Here is a 21,070-nt window from a genome sequence, read left to right as displayed (position 1 = left end):
ATCCCGTCACCTGGAAGGCTTCATTAACTATGGAATGCGTGGCGAGTCAGCAAAGTCGGCAAGTGGAGAGTAAATGGCATCCATCGATCGTCCACAATACGGCGAGCTCAAGGGCACGGCGGCGGCATGGAGCCTGAGCGTATTCTAAACGAGCTGATTTTTTTTATATAGCTTAAAAAAGAAGCTTAGTTCCCATTTCTCGTGGCATGATCTTTTTTTTTTTTTTCCTTTCGTACAGGCTTTACTTTTGCCCCTGTACAAACTGATGCACAAGTTTCTTACAGCCCCGCAGCCAGGGGTGGCACAAGATTTACGCACTGAATTAATTTTACTAAGGCGATCCTGTACTGAAAAATAAGTTACCAAAATAACAGCCGTCGTCGAAGCAGCAGTCAAACAGAAGGACTTGCCTCGTCGAGAATCGGCGAATCGAATGACACGGCATCTGTACGAGTGTGTCTATGCCATAGCGCGGTAATTTCCAGAAAAATACCATCGAGTTAGTACGGGGACATTGTCGGTCAAATTGGGATAAACTACATGAGTGGCTAGGGCGTCATATTTCTCTTTTATGAGACAAGATAGCCGGACGCTGACGCCAGAAGGGACGAGCGGACTCTCCGCTTTCAGCGCAGGATAAGATAGCAGTGCTTCGCTCTAGCGCGGGCAGCAAAACACAGACAACCAACACAGCATGCTTCGCCGTAATACTGCCCCATCTGTTCTGTTTAGAGTAATTCAAGCCACACAGCATGCATTCCACACATCATTCCTCCAAGGCGACGCCTGGCCTTCGTCCGACTTTAAACAGAAGGCGCCGTTCAGATAAAGGCGCAGGGTATACATCAAGTGCGTGGTAAAACGAAGCGTTTTCTCCTCTTTTTGATTTTTGCGTAATCACACAAACTTTCTTAAGTAAAAAATGACGCATAAGCATCTAACACAATTCGCCACCGAATATTAGCTCAACAAATAACCTTTGATCCCATAAACAATAACTTTGATCCGATTTTAAGCACGCCATGTTATCGTTCAAGTTCACTCCGATGTCCCTGTTCCTGCGCATGCCTTTCCTCCCTTCTGTTGTATGTGTTTTAAATATTGATTGTGTAAATCCCCCCCCCCCCCCCCCACTGTGTAATGCCCCTCGGGGCCTTTAGGGTATGTCAATAAAAAAATGTGATTATTGCGTGAGTTGACCGCCTCCCACCAAACGCCGGCAACTGTTTGGCGTTTCGGAAGAGCGAGATGCGTCATTAGCCAGATAAGTTTATCTACTCTATGTGAAATCTACGGACATGGCCTGATATCACTCGCCCCAAAAATAATATCGGTTGGTGCGACGGCTGGCCAAGAACCAGCACTCGAACTTGTTTACCGTTCGTATGTACGTAACATCTTTGGCGAAAGCACCGGGTTGGGGTTATAACTGGGGATGTCTGCATAGTACTGCCCGCAGCTGTGAAAGTCACGTGCTAAATGCGGGCGTTGTGAAAGCGCGGTAGTAGAACCCTCCGATACTGCCATAAGCATAGCAATGAGTACCCTGATTCGCGGTTTGTAGGTGGGCCAGTTGGTACACATGTGAGAGAGAAACAGCGCGAAATATACGGGACGACAGCAGAGTTTACAGACACAGCGCAGTGGCTGCCGCGTTTGCTCCTCTACAGTCGCACTGCACTTTTCAAGCTGTTTCTCGCTCACATGTGTACCCTATGCATGTTCCCTCGCGCGACACGAGCGTATATATGCGCTAAAATGCAAAGCTAAGACTTAGTCTGGTAGCTGATGCATACTAGGGAGAGTATATGCGCTGTTTTGGGGAAGCAAATTGCTCGCTCAAAATCTGCTCGCGCCATTCTTCTGACAATTGACGACTTGCGCGAAATACAGTGGCCGGCGGAAACAGCCAGAAGCAGGAGAAGCGCCGACTGGCCTTGACACGAAACTTCTGCCACCACCTGGATTCTTTGGGGTCGAGGTAAGCTGAACCCGTCAGTCAGCTCAGCACGTCCCCCCATACATGCGGGGTGTAAATTCATTAAAAACTGCCCTGACAACAACCTGGGGCGGAAGGACTTTTCTTCGTCATCTCTCTTGGTTAGGAGTGCCGAAAACCGTACCAGATGACACCGAGTTTCCTGGGGCCACTGGATGATACAAAAAGATGCGTCTCATCTCCTGCTGTAGCTTTTACGGGCACCAGAACGCGGTGGCAAGTGGCTACACTCGGCATTTTTGATACAGTATGGTGTCGCTCAAGCGAAGCAGTGGCGTGGCAATCAAGGCTAAGCCCGCCTCAGCTTACATCACTACTACCACTGCTACTATACTGTACTACAAATTCCGCGTTGTCGTTTTCTCATCTGTTTTATTTTTTATGCATTTTAATGCGGCGTCAACAAGGTGACCCGTCCGTCCGCCGGCGACGCTTGATGTGGCACCCTTTCTCCGTGTACCAAACCACTAGAAATTGAAGGCCTCAGGGATTTCCTAATAGACTCCTTACGTCTCACCTAAGAACGCTTTCTTATCAATGCACTAAGGTATAATGGTGAAGCCGGCTTTAAAGGGACCCGGTGTCGACCGTTTTTGGGAGACACGCAGGGTGGTATGGAAGCTTATAATAGAAGGCCCTTGAGGCACCATAGTTTGATATCCCAAATCTGGTATGGCCCTTGAAAAATTGTCTTCCCAGCAATGCGTTTGGGTGTAAGGTGAGGCCGCCACTGAAGGGGACCGTTATATAGTTCTCCGTATACGGATACATAGGGTTTTATGGAGGTGGTTAAATTAAGGCCCTACAGCCCCTATGCTTTCATGTAAAAACTCTTATACTGCACCAAAAAGTGTATTTCCAGCAAATTGTTTGGGTATCTTAAAGCAGGGAAGCCGACTTAAGGGAGGTCTGGTATGTAGCCCATCATACAAGGTGTCGTACGGAGGTGTTCAATAGAGGGCCGCAGAGTCTTTCTAATTCGGTATAAAACTGCTATATAGCATGTGTTTGTAGAAGTTACGCCGTCTTGAAAGGGACTCGGTGCATATCAAAGCGGTTTAATAATTTACTCGAGAATTTTCACTTGGGAGTTTCTGCAATTTTTTAGCGTATCTCGCCTTCTACGGCCGCACCCTCACCCCGGAACCCTACCGCCGCGGCTGCCCGCTGCCCTGTGCAGCCCCAGCCTCGACGATCAACTCTGTGCCGTCCAGCAGGCCTGTGAGGCGGTGGAGCGGCAAGACTTCGACGCCCCCAAACGGGCGAAGAGGAACAACGGCGACGCCCCCAAGGCCCGGTCAGCGAAAGCTCTGCAGCCATTCAATAAAGTTTTTTTACCAACCAACCATCTGGGAATGCCCCAGCGCGCACCGAAGGGTCGCTTTTTCCGGGTGAGGCATACAAGTCCTCGGATGCAAATTGTTTCCACGAAACGTCGCTTCCTGCCCATCACGTGCTACCAGGGCTGTTTACACACGAACCTTCTGGCCATTCCGGGCACCTGTGAACATAGGGAAAGCAGAGCTCGCAGAGCGTGCGAGGCTAATGTTGACACTGAAAAGCTGAATCATCCGACCAGAAAAAAAAAAAACGCATTCGCCTAAGCAATAGAAATACATAAAATGGACCGCCAGCAGGCTCCAGGCATACACGCGAGCTATGTCTTCGTCTCAAGTGTAGCATTGCACCATTATTTTTTATTGGCGACTTAGCCACCAGCGTAGCGTGATGTGTTAAACGTATTTCCGTTGCATACGAAATTGAAACGTTCGGCTTCAGCATATGGCAGTTGTTCACAAAACAAAACAAAAACAAGACAGAGTGAAAACCTTGTTAACACGATTCAACAAAACTTGTTGCTGAGCTAGTTGGTACATACTTACAGAAGAAAACGTGGCGCAAACTGGACAAGGACGAAGAAAACATACGACAGATACAGCCGCCACATTAATGATGATGATGATGATACCCTCAAAGTTTTTCGCACGTACCCACAAGGGGGATTGGCTAGGGCTAACTCAATTGCTGAAATTGTCGAGGACCTTAAAATACTAATGTATTACCGGAAAGAACGACGCCGCAAAATGAAACTTCGTTATGAATAAAACCCGAACTACCCATTAATTCTTACCCTTCAGCAATTCAAGTGACCTGAATTTTATGTATATATATATATATATATATATATATATATATATATATATATATATATATATATCCCTTTTGGCATACCATAAATTTATTGCGCCAATAGAAAATATAAGTGGAACCGATAAAGTCAACCCCAAACGCTCAATTTGGTCCTTCAAAAGCAGCTGTCTAGCTGCCGGGAAGCGGCGACAGGCGAGAAAAAAATGTTCGATTGTTTAAGGGACCTGGCACCACACACATACAGGCGCCTGCATCTGTCGTTTCTTGTCTTCTTTTCCACGTCTAGTTTGCGCCACGATTTCTTCTTTCCTTGTTAATACGCCGAAAATGCGGGTTGCTGGCGACTACGTATCATGGTGGTGCCCTCAACTTTTGAAGAACCCCTTCTGAAGCGTGTCCTACGGGCGGAACCTGTGATACCCTCATTACCATAAACGAGGCACGCATATCGCCTGAAGTGCTGCCTCACTAAATGGTAGGTAACTACCCTGCTTACGTAGCTGATTTGTTGCCATTTGATGCTCCGTGCGATACAGCTTGGCGGCAAGCGAGTTGAAAACGTGCCCTGAATGATAACAAAGCATAAAAGCGCTGCAAGATACGCAAGTGCATACGTCACGATCGATCGCGACCAATGCCCCCCCAACACGCCAGAAAGCCCGAGGCGTGTGCAGCCGTTGTTGCTTCACCAATAGCCAAGTGCGTACACTTCCCCGCGGCAGAAGCAGTGGGCTGACTCTAAATTTTTGGCGCCGTTTATTGGCTACTTTCCACTCTCTGATTATGTGGATTGGGTCTGAAAAAGCCTTCAGCGAACCTGACCACTGCAGCAGCTGAGGTGCATGCGTCAAACGAAATCCCCATGGCTTGAGATGCCGGGTTCTTTCTTGACCACAATCGCGCTTATCGTAAATGCTCATTACTCCGCGAGGTAAAAAGCAAGATGTCTCCGAGTGGCCCGATTACTATCGCCTGCGGATTGGCCAACCTTGGAGACCCTGACCTAATGGGGGAACGACCGTTCGGTCGATATTGCCACAAGTCGCCCTAGAATCGAGCGAGGTGTTGTATAACGCCGACCTTCTTTTTGGACCGACGATGACGGCGAAACGTATCGGAGGCAAGATCTGTATCGACACACTGCAGCGCGGATAAGCGTACGGTCGTGACACGGTTAGCATGAGAAACGAACGTGCGACGCTGTGCACACTTCGTGAACGTATATAACTGTATTAATACCTTTTCTGCAAGCTATAGGCGCAACGGCATGGCCAACATTGCCCTCACCATCCCTATGCCGTTTCTTGGTTTTGCCAGAACCGTAAGAAAAATCAAAGCTTAGGTGTCCATGTATAATAGCTGAACTATCAGTTCAATCATGTGCAATATATAGAAGCCCCAGTGCATTTTATGTGAAGCCAGAATTCCGGATCAAGTCCTCAGTTTGATAGCGAAGCGTTCTTTGCCGAGTTTACCTTCCCAGCCAGGACCCTGCCTTTGCATGAAACGCATAATTGGCGGTAGTAGCGCATCCAATCGTTACAATAGCGTAAATGGAGATAATTGGTCGAAAGGAATTTTGAAAATGCAAAAAATACAGATAAATAGAAAAAAAAAGAAATTTTTGGCGTGAAAGCACTAGTGCCTACCTCGGCAGATTTGGCGTGAACGTTCACTTCATGAGGCGTCATTTGTGAATCCTTCATTATCAAGCGGTTTATAACCCACTTTCGCCAAAGTTGATGCGGAGCCATCGGAGTGGGAGACGCGGGTATGAGGCGGCCAGAAGTTAGGCCTGAAGTCGCGCTTCGAGATACAAATTAATGTCGCCAGCAGGTATGCGCCGCTCGACCGTCGACGTATACGAGTATAGCCCGTTCTACATGGAGCGAATTTCGCCTGCGAATCCGCTGGAACGAACATTCGCACTTGCGAAGTTCGCAATGCCTGGAATTGTCGTCTACATGGGGCCTGCGAACGCCGCGATTTTCGCATTTCAGATGCGCCTTGTTTGCAGACTGAATTAAGTTTGCCACCAGCAAAGGTTGTTGTGATTTTAACAAGGGTGGTTTTATTTTACTTTCTTGGCAAGTTGTTTCTGCCTGGTTTACGCTAAATATAAGTTTATTTGCGGTTTTATATAAGAATCGCCAATTCTTTATCAATATACGCACACACAGCAGAGAAGACAAACGTTCTGGTGTGCTCGCGCTTTTGTCGCGCTCATACAACCAACGCCATCTGGTTTCCAAGCGTGCAAGTGGTGCCGAGCTGTGCTCCTATTGGCCGCAGGACCGGCCCCTCTACGCCGCACACGCCGCACGAGCGGCGTTTGCTCGACCGCTTCAAATGTTTGGCACTTAGCCGCAGCAACAAAAAAAGGTGGTTTTGCCGCACGAGCGGCGCCGCAACAGCGAATTCGCAGGCGAAATCGCTCCATGTAGTACGGGCTTATGACGATGTTTGCCACGCCGTTATTTGGCACGATGTTTGGCACGACGTTATTTAACGCTGAGCCTAAACATAGGACTTTGGGCTTAACGCCACCCTTTAGGTCTAGCGTCGCCAACCGGTACCCATAAGAAAAAGTACTCGTCGCACTCTGTGTACATTAGCACATCAAAGCGAAACGTTAGGCCTATGCTCTAGGTCTATAGGCGTTAGGTATAGCACGGCCCCTCGATCAAGCGCACGCACCTTGCGTGCGCTTGATCGAGGGGCCGTGGGTATAGGCCTATAGGCGTTAGGCCTGTACCTGACAGCTGCTGCTGCTGCTACTCGAGCAAAGTATGACATACCCGCAGAGTACCACGTAACCGCAGGGGACACGATATTGAACAACGCTTATGGTAAGCCGGCATGTATGCCGCTGCAGGCGCGTTGAGACAGAGCATTCGGTCACTCGCGGTGCATGCTGGAGCATGCTAGCAATCAATTAATCAATTAATACATCTTGGAGCGCAAGCACCGGGAAGGTGAAACACAAGAAATGTGCGCCCGTCTACCGATGCCCACAGAGTAGCACACACCCGCAATGGCGTGTTGCACAATGCTCTACGACCAGGAATGTACGCTTCTTTCGCACGTTATTCCGTGGTGTGCACAGCCAAACCGTCTGTCATAACTGTATTTGTCAGACCACTTTCCGAGGCTCTTCTAGAAAACCGTTTATTTCTATACGGCCACATATAATCGAACAAAACGAACGGATATTTTTGGCACAGATAGGGATCTCGAGATAAGTTTCAACCTCCTTGTGTCCCTCGTAACCACCTTTCCGTCCTTATTGGCTTCTGAATTCTCACTGTACCCGCCGCGGTGGCTCAGTGGCTAAGGCGCTATGCTGCTGAGCACGAGGACGCGGGTTCGATTCCCGGCCGCGGCGGCCGCTTTTCTGATGAAGGCGAAAAGCAAAAACACCCGTGTGCACGAGATTTCGGCGCACGTTAAAAATCCCCAGGTGTTCAAAATTAATCCGGAGCCCTCCACTATAGTTCATACCACATGCTACGTGCAGCACTGGAGGCTACATTGTTGTCAACAGCCCGCCCCCTCAGGGCGCCTAACTCACCGCGAAGGAAGCGACAAAAGGTGTCGGGGCATTTCGGTTCCGCTTGCCGGGAGGGGAGAAGGGAAAAGGGAATGTCCTTTCAGGACCCCCTTCACGGCGAGTTAGGCGCCTTCAGTGGGCGCACTGTTGACAACAATGTAGCCTTCACAGTGCCACACCTAGCTTGTGGTATGAACTATAGGGCGCCCCTCATCGCCTGCGTTGCGTCGGCGTGTTAAACCCGATAATCAATCAATCGATTCTCACTGCACGCCAGACGAAGACAGACTTTTTTCATGTTGTCGAAACCAACGCTGGAATGTGCTGGTCACTGCGGTTCTGTGGACACGTTTATATAATATGCGGGAGGCAAGCTTGGTGTCAAACAAATCACTCAATTTCGCGGTCGAGACAACCAGTTTCGAACGTGAAGGAGTCCGCTTTGTGGCCTTGACTTTCGAAAAGGACGCTTCGCTGTCAGTCGTCAAACGCTGACGGCCAGGCCCCTTCGGCCCAATGCTACTCTACACCGATTTAAATGCGCTTGGAGCAGCAAGCAGTACACCCAAGGCTGTGAAGGACGGCTGCGTGCGAGTCCAAATGGAGCGCTCGGCGCCAAATCGCGCTAAGAATCTGCTTTGCCGTTTTCCGGGATTGCGCACGAATCTCTGCACGCCAACTGTGGAAGCTGGACGCGCTAAATCGCTGGCAGGCCGCTCGGCGATGGACAACCGACCCATGGATGTAGGGAATTAAGAAGACAAAACCGCTTTGTACAGTACTGAAAATATTGATGAAATTTCCAGCTGCGACTTCGAATTGGGCTGGTGATGGGCACTTTAACGTCAAATAAAGTGCAGAGAGAGAGAGAGAGAGAGAGAGAGAGAGAGAGAGAGAGAGAGAGAGAGAGAGAGAGAGAGAGAGAGTAATAGTTCGTTTCTTTGTGTGCGTATGTTTACCTGTACGCGTTTGTGTGCGCAGAACCGAATGCAATGAAACGAAGGGGGCCAGCCACACAAAGCGTCGTATTCTGTCGGCTCACTTGCTTGTTGTTCCTTGTCGTATGGTAATTAGCTGTGACCTTCGTAATTTGGTAGTTGTCTCTTTTTGCAATAAATCTTAAACGCTAAGAACAATTGGACGCTATGAGAAAACAACATTCGCATTCTTTTCGTGGACGACGCTGTTGCATACCAGATCCGCCACCAACACGGAAAAAGAAATTCAACCCCTTGTGGCGTCTTCGTTGTTTTGAAACTGACAAATCCAGTTGCACGTCGTTATTTGCGCTTGAAAAACGCCATCCTACGCATTCCCACACAGCCTGACTGGACGCCAGAAGCAATCCTGTCGAATATCGGGCTGGTAACGTAACCTTCACGCCAGCGGGCCTTCATCGACTTATAGCGGCGACATTGGAACTCTCCGTCGCCCCCGGTTGGTGGGGACCCATGACCGCATCCTCTGCCGTCCTGCACGGAACTAGTCCGGGGAGATCTTGTTTAGGACGATGACTATTTATACGCCGCCGGGACTGGCCCACATCGTAGAGACAAAAAGGACCAACCGAATGGTTCCGTGTCTTGCTGCCCCTTCCGTAGTTCCTCGTCTCCCTTCGGGTTCCCTGCGGTGCACGGGCTCGCAATTTGCACAGTTCCTGCCGCTTTATACGCAACGTGTAGTGCGACATCTTTCCCCGTATGTCGCAGGCCGGCAATGCTACGAAGCCTCTTGTACAGTTAGCAGGTGCAATTGTGACGCAAATTCGCTGAATGCATGTTCGCAATACACGAGAAGAATATATATCTATCTGTCATTTGTGGCAGAAAGCCACTGAAAGCTTTAAAACGTCGCTTGGATCGTGTATGTTGGGCCAATTTTAATGGTTAACCCAGTGTATTGCCCGATACCGTGCATCCCGTATACAGTCGAGGTGCCAGCCCCGTGACGTGACAATCAAGCTCTGCTTACAGCGGCAGTGCGGTATGTGCGAATTTGAACGTTTTATGCACGCAGTTACTGAAAGTGTACGCACGGCACTAATTTAGAGATGGGAGAGAAAATTTAGAAAATTATTGCACTTTCTGAGCGGAAACTCTCTTCTCCAAAGTGAATATATGACGTATCTTCAACTAGTTCCATGCAGTGAATGTTCAGCCTTGCATCCCACCATTCACGCATGGAAAGGGCTGCGTCGTCCTATATTACTCTATCTTCCTGAGCGGACAACACTGAAGTTGCGTTCGTTGCCACATATGTGTCCTATCTTTAGGACCGCGTGCGCATTCCATTTGACGGTGGACCATTCGCTGGCCACCGTAATGAAACTAGTCTGCTGTTTTACGGTGAGCAATTGACGTCACAATCCGGGGATTTGTTCTTTACGGATCAGCGAACAAGTAGCTTGTATACTATTCCTATAGGTTTCTTGGTACACGAAAGATCATATCATACGGGGATGATGGTGGCGGTTTTTTTAACGGACAACCTCTCAAAGCACACATCGACTCTCCAAGAAAGTGCGGCCAAAAGAAAAAAAAAAAAAGCTGGGTGTCGTTTGATAATGTTTCTCAGGAGGGCAGGCTTTTCAGCGGACGCGTCGAGGGTGCACGTGTAAAATACGAGAAGGCGCATGAAATTCGCGCCGGGTCTTGACTGCGTTTCGTTGAATCAGCCTAACGTCACGGAGGGTCTCTGCTAGCACAGAGATATTTGGGGCTGATAGGACAACGAACCGGGAACGTCCCAGTGCCTGAGGGACAGTTTTTCTCCGCGAGAAGTGCGCGACAAAGGAGCCCTTATCAGGCGCCTCCGCAGTATGGGGCTTTCGCTGACGACTTGTGCTCTCTGCCAAGGATATGAACCCAAAAACCGCAGCCCCGCTGTTGCGTTAGCACACGTTAAAACACGTTAGCATTCACTCTATACGCGTGTTTTTTTTTTTTTTTTTTGCGATTTTACAAGCACAGCGTTTACGACTGCTGCCCTCTGTATGGCTTTTTTTGTTAGTAATGCCCGTGCTTTTGCTTAGTATACGTGTAGTGGGCGCTGATTTTGCACAGAGACAAACTGTCACCTGCGCAGGTACTGTGCGTTAGCCGCGATGCATGCTGTTGCCACGTTCGGTTATTCCCGTTGTATAGGTTTCTACGGGTCTGCGAGTGGTACGCATGCTGCAAATTCGTCGTTGCCGTCGCACGACACCGTTTACGAAGCGCAGCATGGTTCTGCGCGTGATCTCGCTGTTGCTGGTGAATCAGCGCGTCTTCGCGTCTGGGTCACACTTCATTCCACGCCTACATGCGCCGAACCGGTGTCCCCTTAACGAATCTCGCATTTTTGTCCCCGCAGTGTGACGCAACGCTGTGCACGGATAAACTCCGCTTTTCGGGGTCTTTCAGAGTTCGTTGGCGGAGTCAGCGCAGGGAGCTACCGCACACCTATAAACCTCTTACTTACGACGCCTTCACACTACAAAGCCAGAAACTTGGTGGGTAATGTCGTAATGCGGTGAGTGGCCTCTCTCTCCGCGAGTTTGCATTTGCATTCAGGACCAAGGGCGCCTCCGACGTATGGATAAGAGCGGGCATCGCGTAGCGCCACTGTTCCCAATCGGCCTGTGGCGTGCCGCAATGTCGGGTGCTGTCGCCGCTGCTGTTGCCGCTGCTGCGCAACAACAATCCGCGACCGCGGGTGGCCGCCCCTCGACGAGAGACGACGCCCCCGACTGTTCACGTGCGCCGCGGGGTGCTGCTCTCCGCGCTGTTTGCTCAAACACGAAGAGGATGCCAAGTTGTTGCTGTTGCTGTTCCTTGTTTTTGTGTACGCGTAACGGTCGTCGGAAGAAAGAGAGAGAGTGTGTGAGATAGAACGGAATCCTCGCGGCGACTAACGATAACAAGAACTCATCTCGCTTCTCGGGGTGAAAAGCCCGTGTGTATTGTGGCTCATAGCGACATGGCTCATAACGATATAACGACGTAAATCCCCTTTAACTTGAAATACTAGAATCCGCAAAACAAGTTATGTTTAAGGGTAGCTTTGACACAAATAAAAACCGAATTCCAATACCACATGTCTTACACTAAAATATAGCCCATAGCGTTGCCAAGAACACTATTTTGCGACTGGAGCAAACTAAAATACCTTCTCAAGAAGCCCTTTTCAGGGAAACTAAATCCCCCAAACTGCCCGTATGCACTTGTTGCCCGAGACATTGACGGCACAACCGGCGAAACCGTGGTTACTGAACGCACTTTTTATCTTTGCCTCAAGTTGCCAAATAGCTTTTTTTCCCTCGGCTTTCTCGCGCACGGCCGAAGAGTCGTGAAGTGAGCGGTAGCGCTCGAGTGGGGGAACAATCGCTTGGGGGTGAACGGTAACAAGCACCGCCCTTCGAACACTACCGGCTGTCATATGCCACGCACCGATTATCCTGAGTGTCGCCTACATCAAAGCTGTCTTGCGCTACGTTCTAACCATCTGATCGCGTCGACAAATCATCGTATGATATGTATGAAAGCCGACACCAAGTAGCCCAACTTTCAGCCTTAACTGCGAAAATAATCTCACGCGCTCGCTCCAGAGCTGTGAAGAATGTTCTGTAGCTCTACTGTAGGTATCTTCGGAAAAGAAATCATACAGAAAGAGGCCACTAAGGCGACTCTGTCATCACAGCGAGTTTTATTTACTTGCCGTACTTAGTTGGGTCCCGGTGAATTTGTAAACGGCACGGAATTCCCGTCTCCTGTCAAGACATGGCCGTCCACGGAGGGAATGCATGGTTGTAGAACTATCCCAAAACGAGTTGTATAAGAATTAATTTAGAACTGATTCTAAGGGCGTTATGTGTATGTGCCTTTATTCGATCGATAGTAAGTCACCATACATGACTGAATATAATTATCCCCTAAAACAGCTTCACAGGCCTTTCATTTTCTCAGTAGTGGAAGGGCTCCAAGTTTTCTTTACGACCTTGATTGAGAGGCTTCACACGCCGACAGAATGGCGTTGCCTAGCAACGCGTTTGGCTGCCGCCGACGCATATAAACGGATATATTGTGACGCTTTTCTGATGGAGACTAAAAGCGAAAACGCCCGTGTGTTCTAACTTTCGGCGCACATTAAAGATCCCCAGGTGGTCAAAATTAATCCGCAGCCCTCCACTACAGTGCGCCTCATTGTCTGTGTAGCGTCGCCACGTTAAACCTCAGAATAAATAAATGAATCGGTTATATTGTTAATTTGTGAGCACTTACTTGTGCAACCGACGGTTGACTGTTGCAGCACCAGAGTCTCATGAAGAACTAGTTGCAATCTGCTGTTGGGACAAATCCCTCACGTGTACATACCCATCATCATCATAATTTGTACATTATCATCATCGTGAGCCGCGGGTTTCTGTTGAATCACCGCCGGCCTGAGTAAATCCAGTGACCGTTGGACTTGCTTACTTGTGCGGAGTCTGCTGCTTCCTTACAATATATTTGTAGTTTAATGTCGCGCGCCTGTGAAATTTATTGATTGATTAATTGCTTGAACTTGTTCAGGGACTGAGATGATTGAGTTCGAATCATAAGCACGTTATAAAGCGTTGTCCAGCGCACCTTTACGCGTATGCACTACTCTGTGGCTACGTAACACTATAAATCAACTCCAATTCCACTTGCTCTTTGCCGGTCAAAGAAAAGGGCAGTTTGGTTTTAATCTCCAATGTATCTCCGAGAGAAGGTGTTTTTTCCAAATTTCCGCAGGTGATTTTCGGGTTCTCCCTACTTTTCACGTTAACCGACACTTCGAGTTAACTCATGTGAAACCAACATTGAACATTCTCGATCTTGCTAAAAGGCGAGCCATTTTCCGTTTGTGTGTGTTTCACAAAATATTTTTTGCAACGAATATCTAAAACAGGCACTTTTTTCAGTGCCACCGTATGTCTCGTACCGTATTGATCGTGTTAAAGGTGGGAGTATCCATGCGCAAGAGAAATCTGCATTTTTACTCTTTCGTCCCCAAAACCAGCTCCGAATGGAACCACCTCCTTGCCTCCATCATCCCTATCACCGATCCAGCTCGCTTCAAGTCCGCTGTGTGCGACTTCTTGTAATTTTCGTTACTACGATTATATGCTGTATTACTTTTTATTCTTGTGAAAATGCCACTCCTCTCTGTAACGCCTTGCCGCCCTGAGATTAAATTAATGAAATGAAACCGTGTTCGAGTTAACAAGCTCTGTCTCTACGGTGACGACCTTGTACCGCTCTCGGTACATGTACCACTGCGCATGTGCAGCTGCCGTTCAACACGCACAGCTGTCTCTGTCGTGTACCAGGCGTCGAACTGGTACTGACCTGCAGATCGGCCGGCTAGGCAGCCTGGCTGAGCTTGCATCTCTGTACGGACATAGAACGGATGTGTGTGAACTGTTGTAGTTTTTATGTTCACTCCCACGCGTGAACTATGGTGTCCGAGTCTCGTGCCACGGACATTATTGTAAAGGATCTTCGGTGCGGTGTACTAGTTGTTTTGTGAACTTGTGTGATCTTCACTTCCTTTCCTCTGTGGCACATTGCGTAAATCCTGTGCTCTGTCGACCCGTGTAGTAGCTAACTACAGCGGGTCCTAGCTGTAACTTGTGTTTAATAAATTCTCCTTATGTGTTCACGCACTGGGAGCACACACTAGACCGGCCATGACTGCTGTCGAAATCCAATGGCTGGTCCGGAGCACTTTCAGGGCAACTTTATTGTAACCAGATCCTGTTCCAATGGCAGATCGAGAGCGCCGTCGCAGCCGAGATCGCTCCATGGAGCAAGAAAAGTTGCTCCCCCGAAGTCGGCGGAGTCGGTCGGAACTCGCGGGTGGCCTTGCCTTCTCTCGTGATGTCGTCGCCGTCTGCTTCCGCCCACGGCTTCCGCTGTACTCCCCTTTTCGAATCGCCATGGCGCCCGCTCCGCAAATACGCGCAACAGCCCCAGCCACAAGGGAAAAATAGATGCTGCACGCCGTGTCGCGCTCATGCTTGCTACATTAACGACCGCGTGCGACAGCTGAAGCTCGGAATCAAGTGGCAAGGAGCCCAGCTCGAACGACGACTGCGTGAACATAGCGTATAAACGCGCCTTCGGCGTTTCTTATTTTTCGCCTGGCTTCGGAAAGGCTGACGAAACTTTCGTCACGGGCGCCGTTGGACGCCGTCGAGACTACTGAAGTCCTTCGGCAAGAAAGCCGATGAAGTGACTTTAGTTGAGACCGGGCAAGGAGAAAACGCTTGCAGGGAAGCAGACGTTTTTGGAAGGGCCCCACGTAAAGGCTGCGGGGAAATTCGTGTTCCCGTCATGCTTCGGCATTTGCTCCGGCGGGAGCGCGTGCGTTCCAAAGGCAATTAAGCGGGAGTCACACGACGGAGAAACCCTCTCACGGAGGCGGACGGATATGTGACGTCAACAGCACGTAACCGGATTATCCGGCCTGGCGGCGCATCCACACGTGCGGAGCTACGCGGAGTGACTAGCAGACGACAGCGCCGAGGAACAGGTTCCATTCCCCGCCGAGGGCCACCGCCGTCGAGCGAAAACATGCGGAGGCATTTTCTTTCGCGGAGCCACCGCGGGCTATCCCCACCGAGGGGCGGAGCCTAAAACCGGTCACGTGAGCGGGTCCCGCGGGCCAAAAAGAGAGGGTTTCTCCGTCGTGTGAATCCCGCTTTAAGCGGGATTCACATGACGGAGAAACCCTCTCACGGAGGCGGACGGATATGTGACGTCAACACCACGTGACCGGATTTTCCGTCTCGGTGGCGCATCCACACGTGCGGAGTTGCCCGGAGTGACTAGCAGACGACAGCGCGGAGGAAGCGAGGGCGAGGCTCGCTTCCTCCGCGCGAGCCTCGCCCTGTGTGCCAAAAACTGGTTCCATTCCCTACGGAGGGCCGCCGCCGCCGAGCGAAAACATGCGGTGGCAGTTTCTTTCCCGGAGCATCCGCGGGCGATCCCCACCGAGGGGCGGAGCCTAAAACCGGTCACGTGAGCGGCTCCCGCGGGCCAAAAAGAGAGGGGTTCTCCGTCGTGTGAATCCCGCTTTACGGAGCACCCGCTCTCGAGGGAGCAGCGCGCTCTGCGGCGGAAATCGGCGACCGCTCCGGATCTCCCGTTGCAATTCAACAGAAAACCGGTACCGGTTGTCGGCTTCCGGTCGGCACGCATGTGCAGGAAGGGTTGCTGCAGTGACGTACGACCGCGTACCAGGCGCCATTTTCCTACCACTTATGTGGATTGCAATCACTCTTTAACAAATTCTAATTTTTATGAACACTAGTGAGGAAGATTTCAAAAAAATCAAACGCCCCTTCGTCTAACGACAACGATGGTTGAAAAGGTCAGCTTTCTCGTGAAGGATTCGTTCGCTGTAAAGGGCAATAAAGAAAAAAAAAGTCGTTCGATGTCGTTGGGGTTGTGGACTTAGATCGTTAACGGGCTGGACTTGGCGTCATTTCGTCGTTCAATCCGTAAATCTCGTGCGCCCATCAGTGAGGCTAAGAAAACTTCGCTTTAAATTCAAACCTCTTGACCGTGTCGGAATGGCACAATTGGATAGACGTCGGCATCAAAACTCGTGCCAACCAAGGTTCGATTCCGAACACGAAAAGCGTTTTTTTTTTTTTTCTTTTTGAGGCGCTCGATGTGCCTTCGCTTATCATCACCATCTTTTTGTGAAACCAACTGTGTAAAGTTGGCTTCTCTGTAATGCGTTTTGGTAATGGGACGGTCGTCATCAGTACGGCATACAAAGCTTCGCCTAGGTCTGGGCTATGAGGCGCGCCGCAGTGGAGGGCACCGGATTTATTTTGACCACCTGGGGACACTTAACACGCGCCGAAATCTCGACAAACGGGCCTTTTTGCTTTTCGCTTTCATTGGAAAAGCGGTCGCCGCGGCCAGGATCGCACCCGCGTCCTGGGGCTCAGCAGCACAACGAGCCGCTGCGGCGGGTATAGCGACGAATACTTCAGGACTGTGGCCCTACGAAGCAAGTCCAAGCGCATAAAGCGTACCAGAAGTACGCAGCACGGCGTCGTTTAGTTTTAAAAGCTGTCATGCAGTAACGAGCTAATAGTTTAAGCCGTACAATAATCTGCCGGTTTCGGAAATGTAATATTTAATGCGCCATATCAGGGAGACACGCGCGAGTGGCATTACGCGTAGTGCGAGATGGCATTACATATTTAACCTATAATAATATTGCAAAAAACACTTGTTGACTGCTTTGTCTCAATCGTCGTTCTGTGTAACGCCATCAGGACTTATATCAAACACAATAATAAAAAAGGGTGTCCGTCCAGAATAAGTAGGTCCATTAAGCATCAACATTTGACTTGTAGTGGCGGTAGATGATATAAATATTTTGTGAGACTGAGGAGCTCTATAGAAATCAAATTAAACACGTTACAATAACAATAACTGTAATTGACAACATACGATCTCCGTATAAAATAAGACCTCGTAAGGTTAATGTTTTCTGCTATGATTTTGCCGTAATGTACAACCACTCAAAAAAGAAAGCAACAGGCGGGCTGTCATCAACAAAAGGTGCCAAAAAAAAACGCTCGTGGTCCCTTGTACTACACAGCATACCGCAACGCCACGTAAGCTCGGACAATTTCATGTACATTTCTGGCGTTGTAATGACAGCGCTGGATGTTCCGCTTGATGCGATCTAACGACCGCCACGACCTAGCTGGCAAGAGTAGTCCGAACACAGGGGACTATCCGCCAAATGGGAGCATGCTAAATCAGGCATGCTTTTATTCTTTTGCAGCAAACAGGCTGGCCGAAGTGCATGGGACGGAAATAACGGGTTGCACCTGCGCCGGCGGCACACGGCTCCTTTAAACAACTCACGTGTGAATCGTGTTCCAACACGGTGCCGGGCGCAGTTCAACACTTTGCGGAACCTGAAAAATGGTATTTATTCGGCCACCCGCGAACATCCGCCATGGTGCCGTGTGCAGGTTTCGGCACGAGGTCGATTCCCGACCACCACGGCGGCTCCCTTTCAGGTGTAGGTGAAATTCAAGAGCACTTCAAGCGCGCTTTGCAGAACCGCAGGTTGCACAAAACTTATCTAAAGTCCTCTATTATGCGGCGCGAGTTCATAACCCAGGAAAGTCAAACGCATCCGTTTACCATTAGAAAACAGGCAGCCATCCCGTAAGCAAAATTTTCAGAAAGAAAAAAGTACGCGGCATATGTGCATTTTAAAATCCTCTCTCCCCCTGCATCGATTGCTCGAAGTTTGCCATTTACATACTGTTTGCATGAAAGGCAAATCAACGAGGATCTTCTGTAGCCACGACATTTCGCAGACGACACGTCAATAAACCGAAATCAAATACGTGTATTTTTGACCTGTAAAGAAATATAGCATTGGAAAGGTGCATCAAAACACAAAATTTAAGTAAATCTAAACAGTTATCTCCAACTATGTGATTCGGTGTAGAGTCCATAAGCCGGTAATGTATATCACTGGGTTTTCACCAAAACTCCACATTTATCTTAAATGGGCTGGGTTAACTAACCGCATAAGACGTCTTTTGTGAAATCCCGCCAGTGGCCCGGCGTTGTTGAGTTTATTGGCTTACTTTTCTATGCATCTCAACCATGGTTTGTATTTAATTCTTGTTCGTTTGAACCAGTTCTCAGAGTCCTAACGGCTTGGATGTTGCATAGAATGTCCTAAATATGATTTTCTTTGTTACGCATTCCACAGGTTTTTATTTTCTCTGTTCTGTTTTCTTTTTTACTGTAACTATGGCCAACGTTTTAGCAAACTCGCGTTCATTGTTCACGATTTTCAGGCGCAGCGGCACTACGGAACGAGCTGTATTTCTGAATCTGGGTCGCAGAGTGGAACCTACATAATACTGTCCCCATGGCGAACATTTAAAAAAAATCGCTTTCATTGTTCTCGATTTTCAGGTCTAGCAACAGTACGGAAAGAGCAGCTGCATTTCTGAATTTAGGTCGCACAATGAAACGCGCACAATGCTCGCTTTCCACATGGAAGCCTACGGGAGAAATAACGTGGATAGACCTTGGATAGAACGTGGATAAAGGTCCGCACACGAAGAAACGCCAGCAGCAAAACAGCTCAGATGGCCACCTTGCGAGAAGTATATATCCGTCAGTAATGCGCTCATAGCTGAATTGGCAATTTGTAAACGTTGCGATACCTTGCAAGCTACTGATGAGATCACGCACCCTTATCGCAATCCATGCTCTCGTGATCAGAAACTAAGCGGTGACGTGAGAAGCGATCAGGGAGCGCTGGAGGCAGCGAGGTCGAAGTCAGTAATTGGCATTGCATATTTCAGTACACTGGCTGTCCTGAGTGAATAGGTGCAATCAAAAGTAAACAGAGCGCGGGTCAGAGAATTTAAAAGAATTTCTTCGCCATGTGCATAGACTGTTAACAGCCTTTAAGTGACTTCTTAAGAAAGTCCTACTAAATTAAAATCCTCCGGCAAAAGCGAAATTTATGCTGACAGCCACATACGAGAGAAAATTATCTCAAGTTCACGAACTTACGCTTCGTTTACTTTTAATTGCACATATACAATTGCCCATATACATGTACTAGCACATTCTTGTTCGTGGCTGAACAGCTCCAGACAAACAAATACGCCCATATTTGAGCGCGTTGCGTCGGTGCAATGATCCATAAATGCTAAGTTTAGAACCCTCCTGCCAATGCCCCCAGCCATGCATACCCGGCGGTCTAGCCTAAACAACCTATGAGCAAAGTGTAAACGAAGATGCAGGCATTTTGCACATGTGCGGTGGGTTAGAAGTTAGAACTCCTGCCACGATACGACAGTTCATCGCGTCTCAATTCAACCGTGCTTGCAGTGCCGCGCAAAGCCATTTTGTTAGCTAATTTGACCTTCGACCTGGCTTCCGTCAGGGTCGAGGCAACGGATGCGAGAGTTGGATGTGATGTCTTGACGACGTCTGTGCTTGTGAATACCTCGCTTCTCCTTCCCAACATATCTCGAAATATTCCGAGAATGAGCTATTAACAGTTAGCTGCACGAAATTTCGCTTCATTTATACTTCTGAATCAATTCTGCTAAATACTACTTTTGATTATAATAACGGTTGAGGGGTTCAGCACGAGTCCCCGAGATACCCTTTATTATTCAGTTGGCACAACGGTTTCTAGCACATCGCAGTCCGCGTTTGAGTCCCCAGTACTCGAGTGGTGGCGCAGAGTCGCACGAGATCGGGGGAGTACGGACAAAGCGACGTGGAAAAAAAAAAAAAAAAAACACGCCGTCGCCGTCCCGCCGAAGAAAGCGGGGGCAGGTACGGAGCATATCCCCGGCGCCAGAAATAAAGCGAAGGGTCGTTGCCCCCAGCTAGCACTAACCCTAGTCATTTCTCAGATTTGTGCAGGAGAAAATTAAAAAAAAAAAAAACTTCACCCTTTTTCGAAGATGCAAACATTTCAACCGGCACTTCTCGGACTCACCTGTGCGATCTTTCCACGCATGATGGTCGGGAAGTAGATATGTCCCAACAATCCACACAGCAGGACCACGCCACAAATGGCCGTGAAAACGGCCAGGCAGATCTTGCTCCTCGTCGACGTCATGGCTAACTGAGTCTGCGCTCCCGCACACACCACACCGCTAAACGCACGGGTAAGAAACACGCGCGAGGTCTTCCCCCGGACGGTGGGCCGGCCGAGCAGACCACGGATCTGCAGTTCCTCAACTCCGGTCGCGATTCGTCGAAGGCGGTACACGAGACGCGGAACGAGTCTCCGTGGGGCCCTGCTTCCGCTGCCGAGCCGACGACGCCGCTCACGCGCGAGGAAGGCACGCGACCGAAGAGTCGGCGACGTCCGCCAGAAGTGTGCGGCTGCTGCTGCGCGCGGGACTCAGCCGTGCGGCGATCTGTCACGCGTTCCCTCACCTGCGACTCGGCAGCCCGCTGCCGCGACCGCGGATATGTCAAACCTCGGCGGTTTCCCCTCAAGATGGCTTAAATACGCCGCCCTCCCCACACCCCTCCCGCCGGCAAGGCCCTTCCCCGCTTCCCTTTCGACTCTCGCCCTCTCCGCTGATTCCGGAGCAGCAGCAGCCGTCGCCAACCGATACCCCTTCCCTCCGCTTGTTTATGTCTCGTGGCCGCTAGCTACTGCCGCTACACGCGCACTCGCGTCGACAGCTCCGAGCGTCGACGCTGCAGGGTAGGCATGCCTCTGTGGCGGAAATTTGCAGCTGCACTGTTGTACATTTGCCAGCTGGGAGTGTGTGTGTGTGTGTTTATTATTATTATTTTTTTTTTACATATATAGCCCGTCGCCTG

The 21,070-nt window shown here is 49.5% G+C and overlaps 1 protein-coding gene across 1 annotated transcript in view; it reads right to left on the bottom strand.

The window, feature by feature from the left end:
- LOC144174169 (lysosome membrane protein 2-like) overlaps positions 1 to 20,735 on the bottom strand; it is a 90,342-nt gene extending 69,607 nt beyond the window's left edge. Inside the window, exon 1 of the mRNA XM_077702675.1 lies at positions 20,229 to 20,735. Within this exon, the coding sequence (XP_077558801.1) occupies positions 20,229 to 20,351 (123 nt within the window). The 5' untranslated portion in view covers positions 20,352 to 20,735. The remainder of the gene's footprint in view (positions 1 to 20,228) is intronic.
- Between the last annotated feature and the right edge of the window lie 335 nt (positions 20,736 to 21,070).

The sequence above is a fragment of the Haemaphysalis longicornis genome, unplaced genomic scaffold (genome assembly GCF_048455015.1).
Source record: "Haemaphysalis longicornis isolate Haplotype H1 unplaced genomic scaffold, Haemaphysalis longicornis Haplotype H1 scaffold_3, whole genome shotgun sequence".
NCBI lineage: Eukaryota > Metazoa > Arthropoda > Arachnida > Ixodida > Ixodidae > Haemaphysalis > Haemaphysalis longicornis.
The sequence above is the reverse complement of the archived record's forward strand: the minus strand, read 5'-3'. Positions and strand labels throughout refer to the sequence as shown.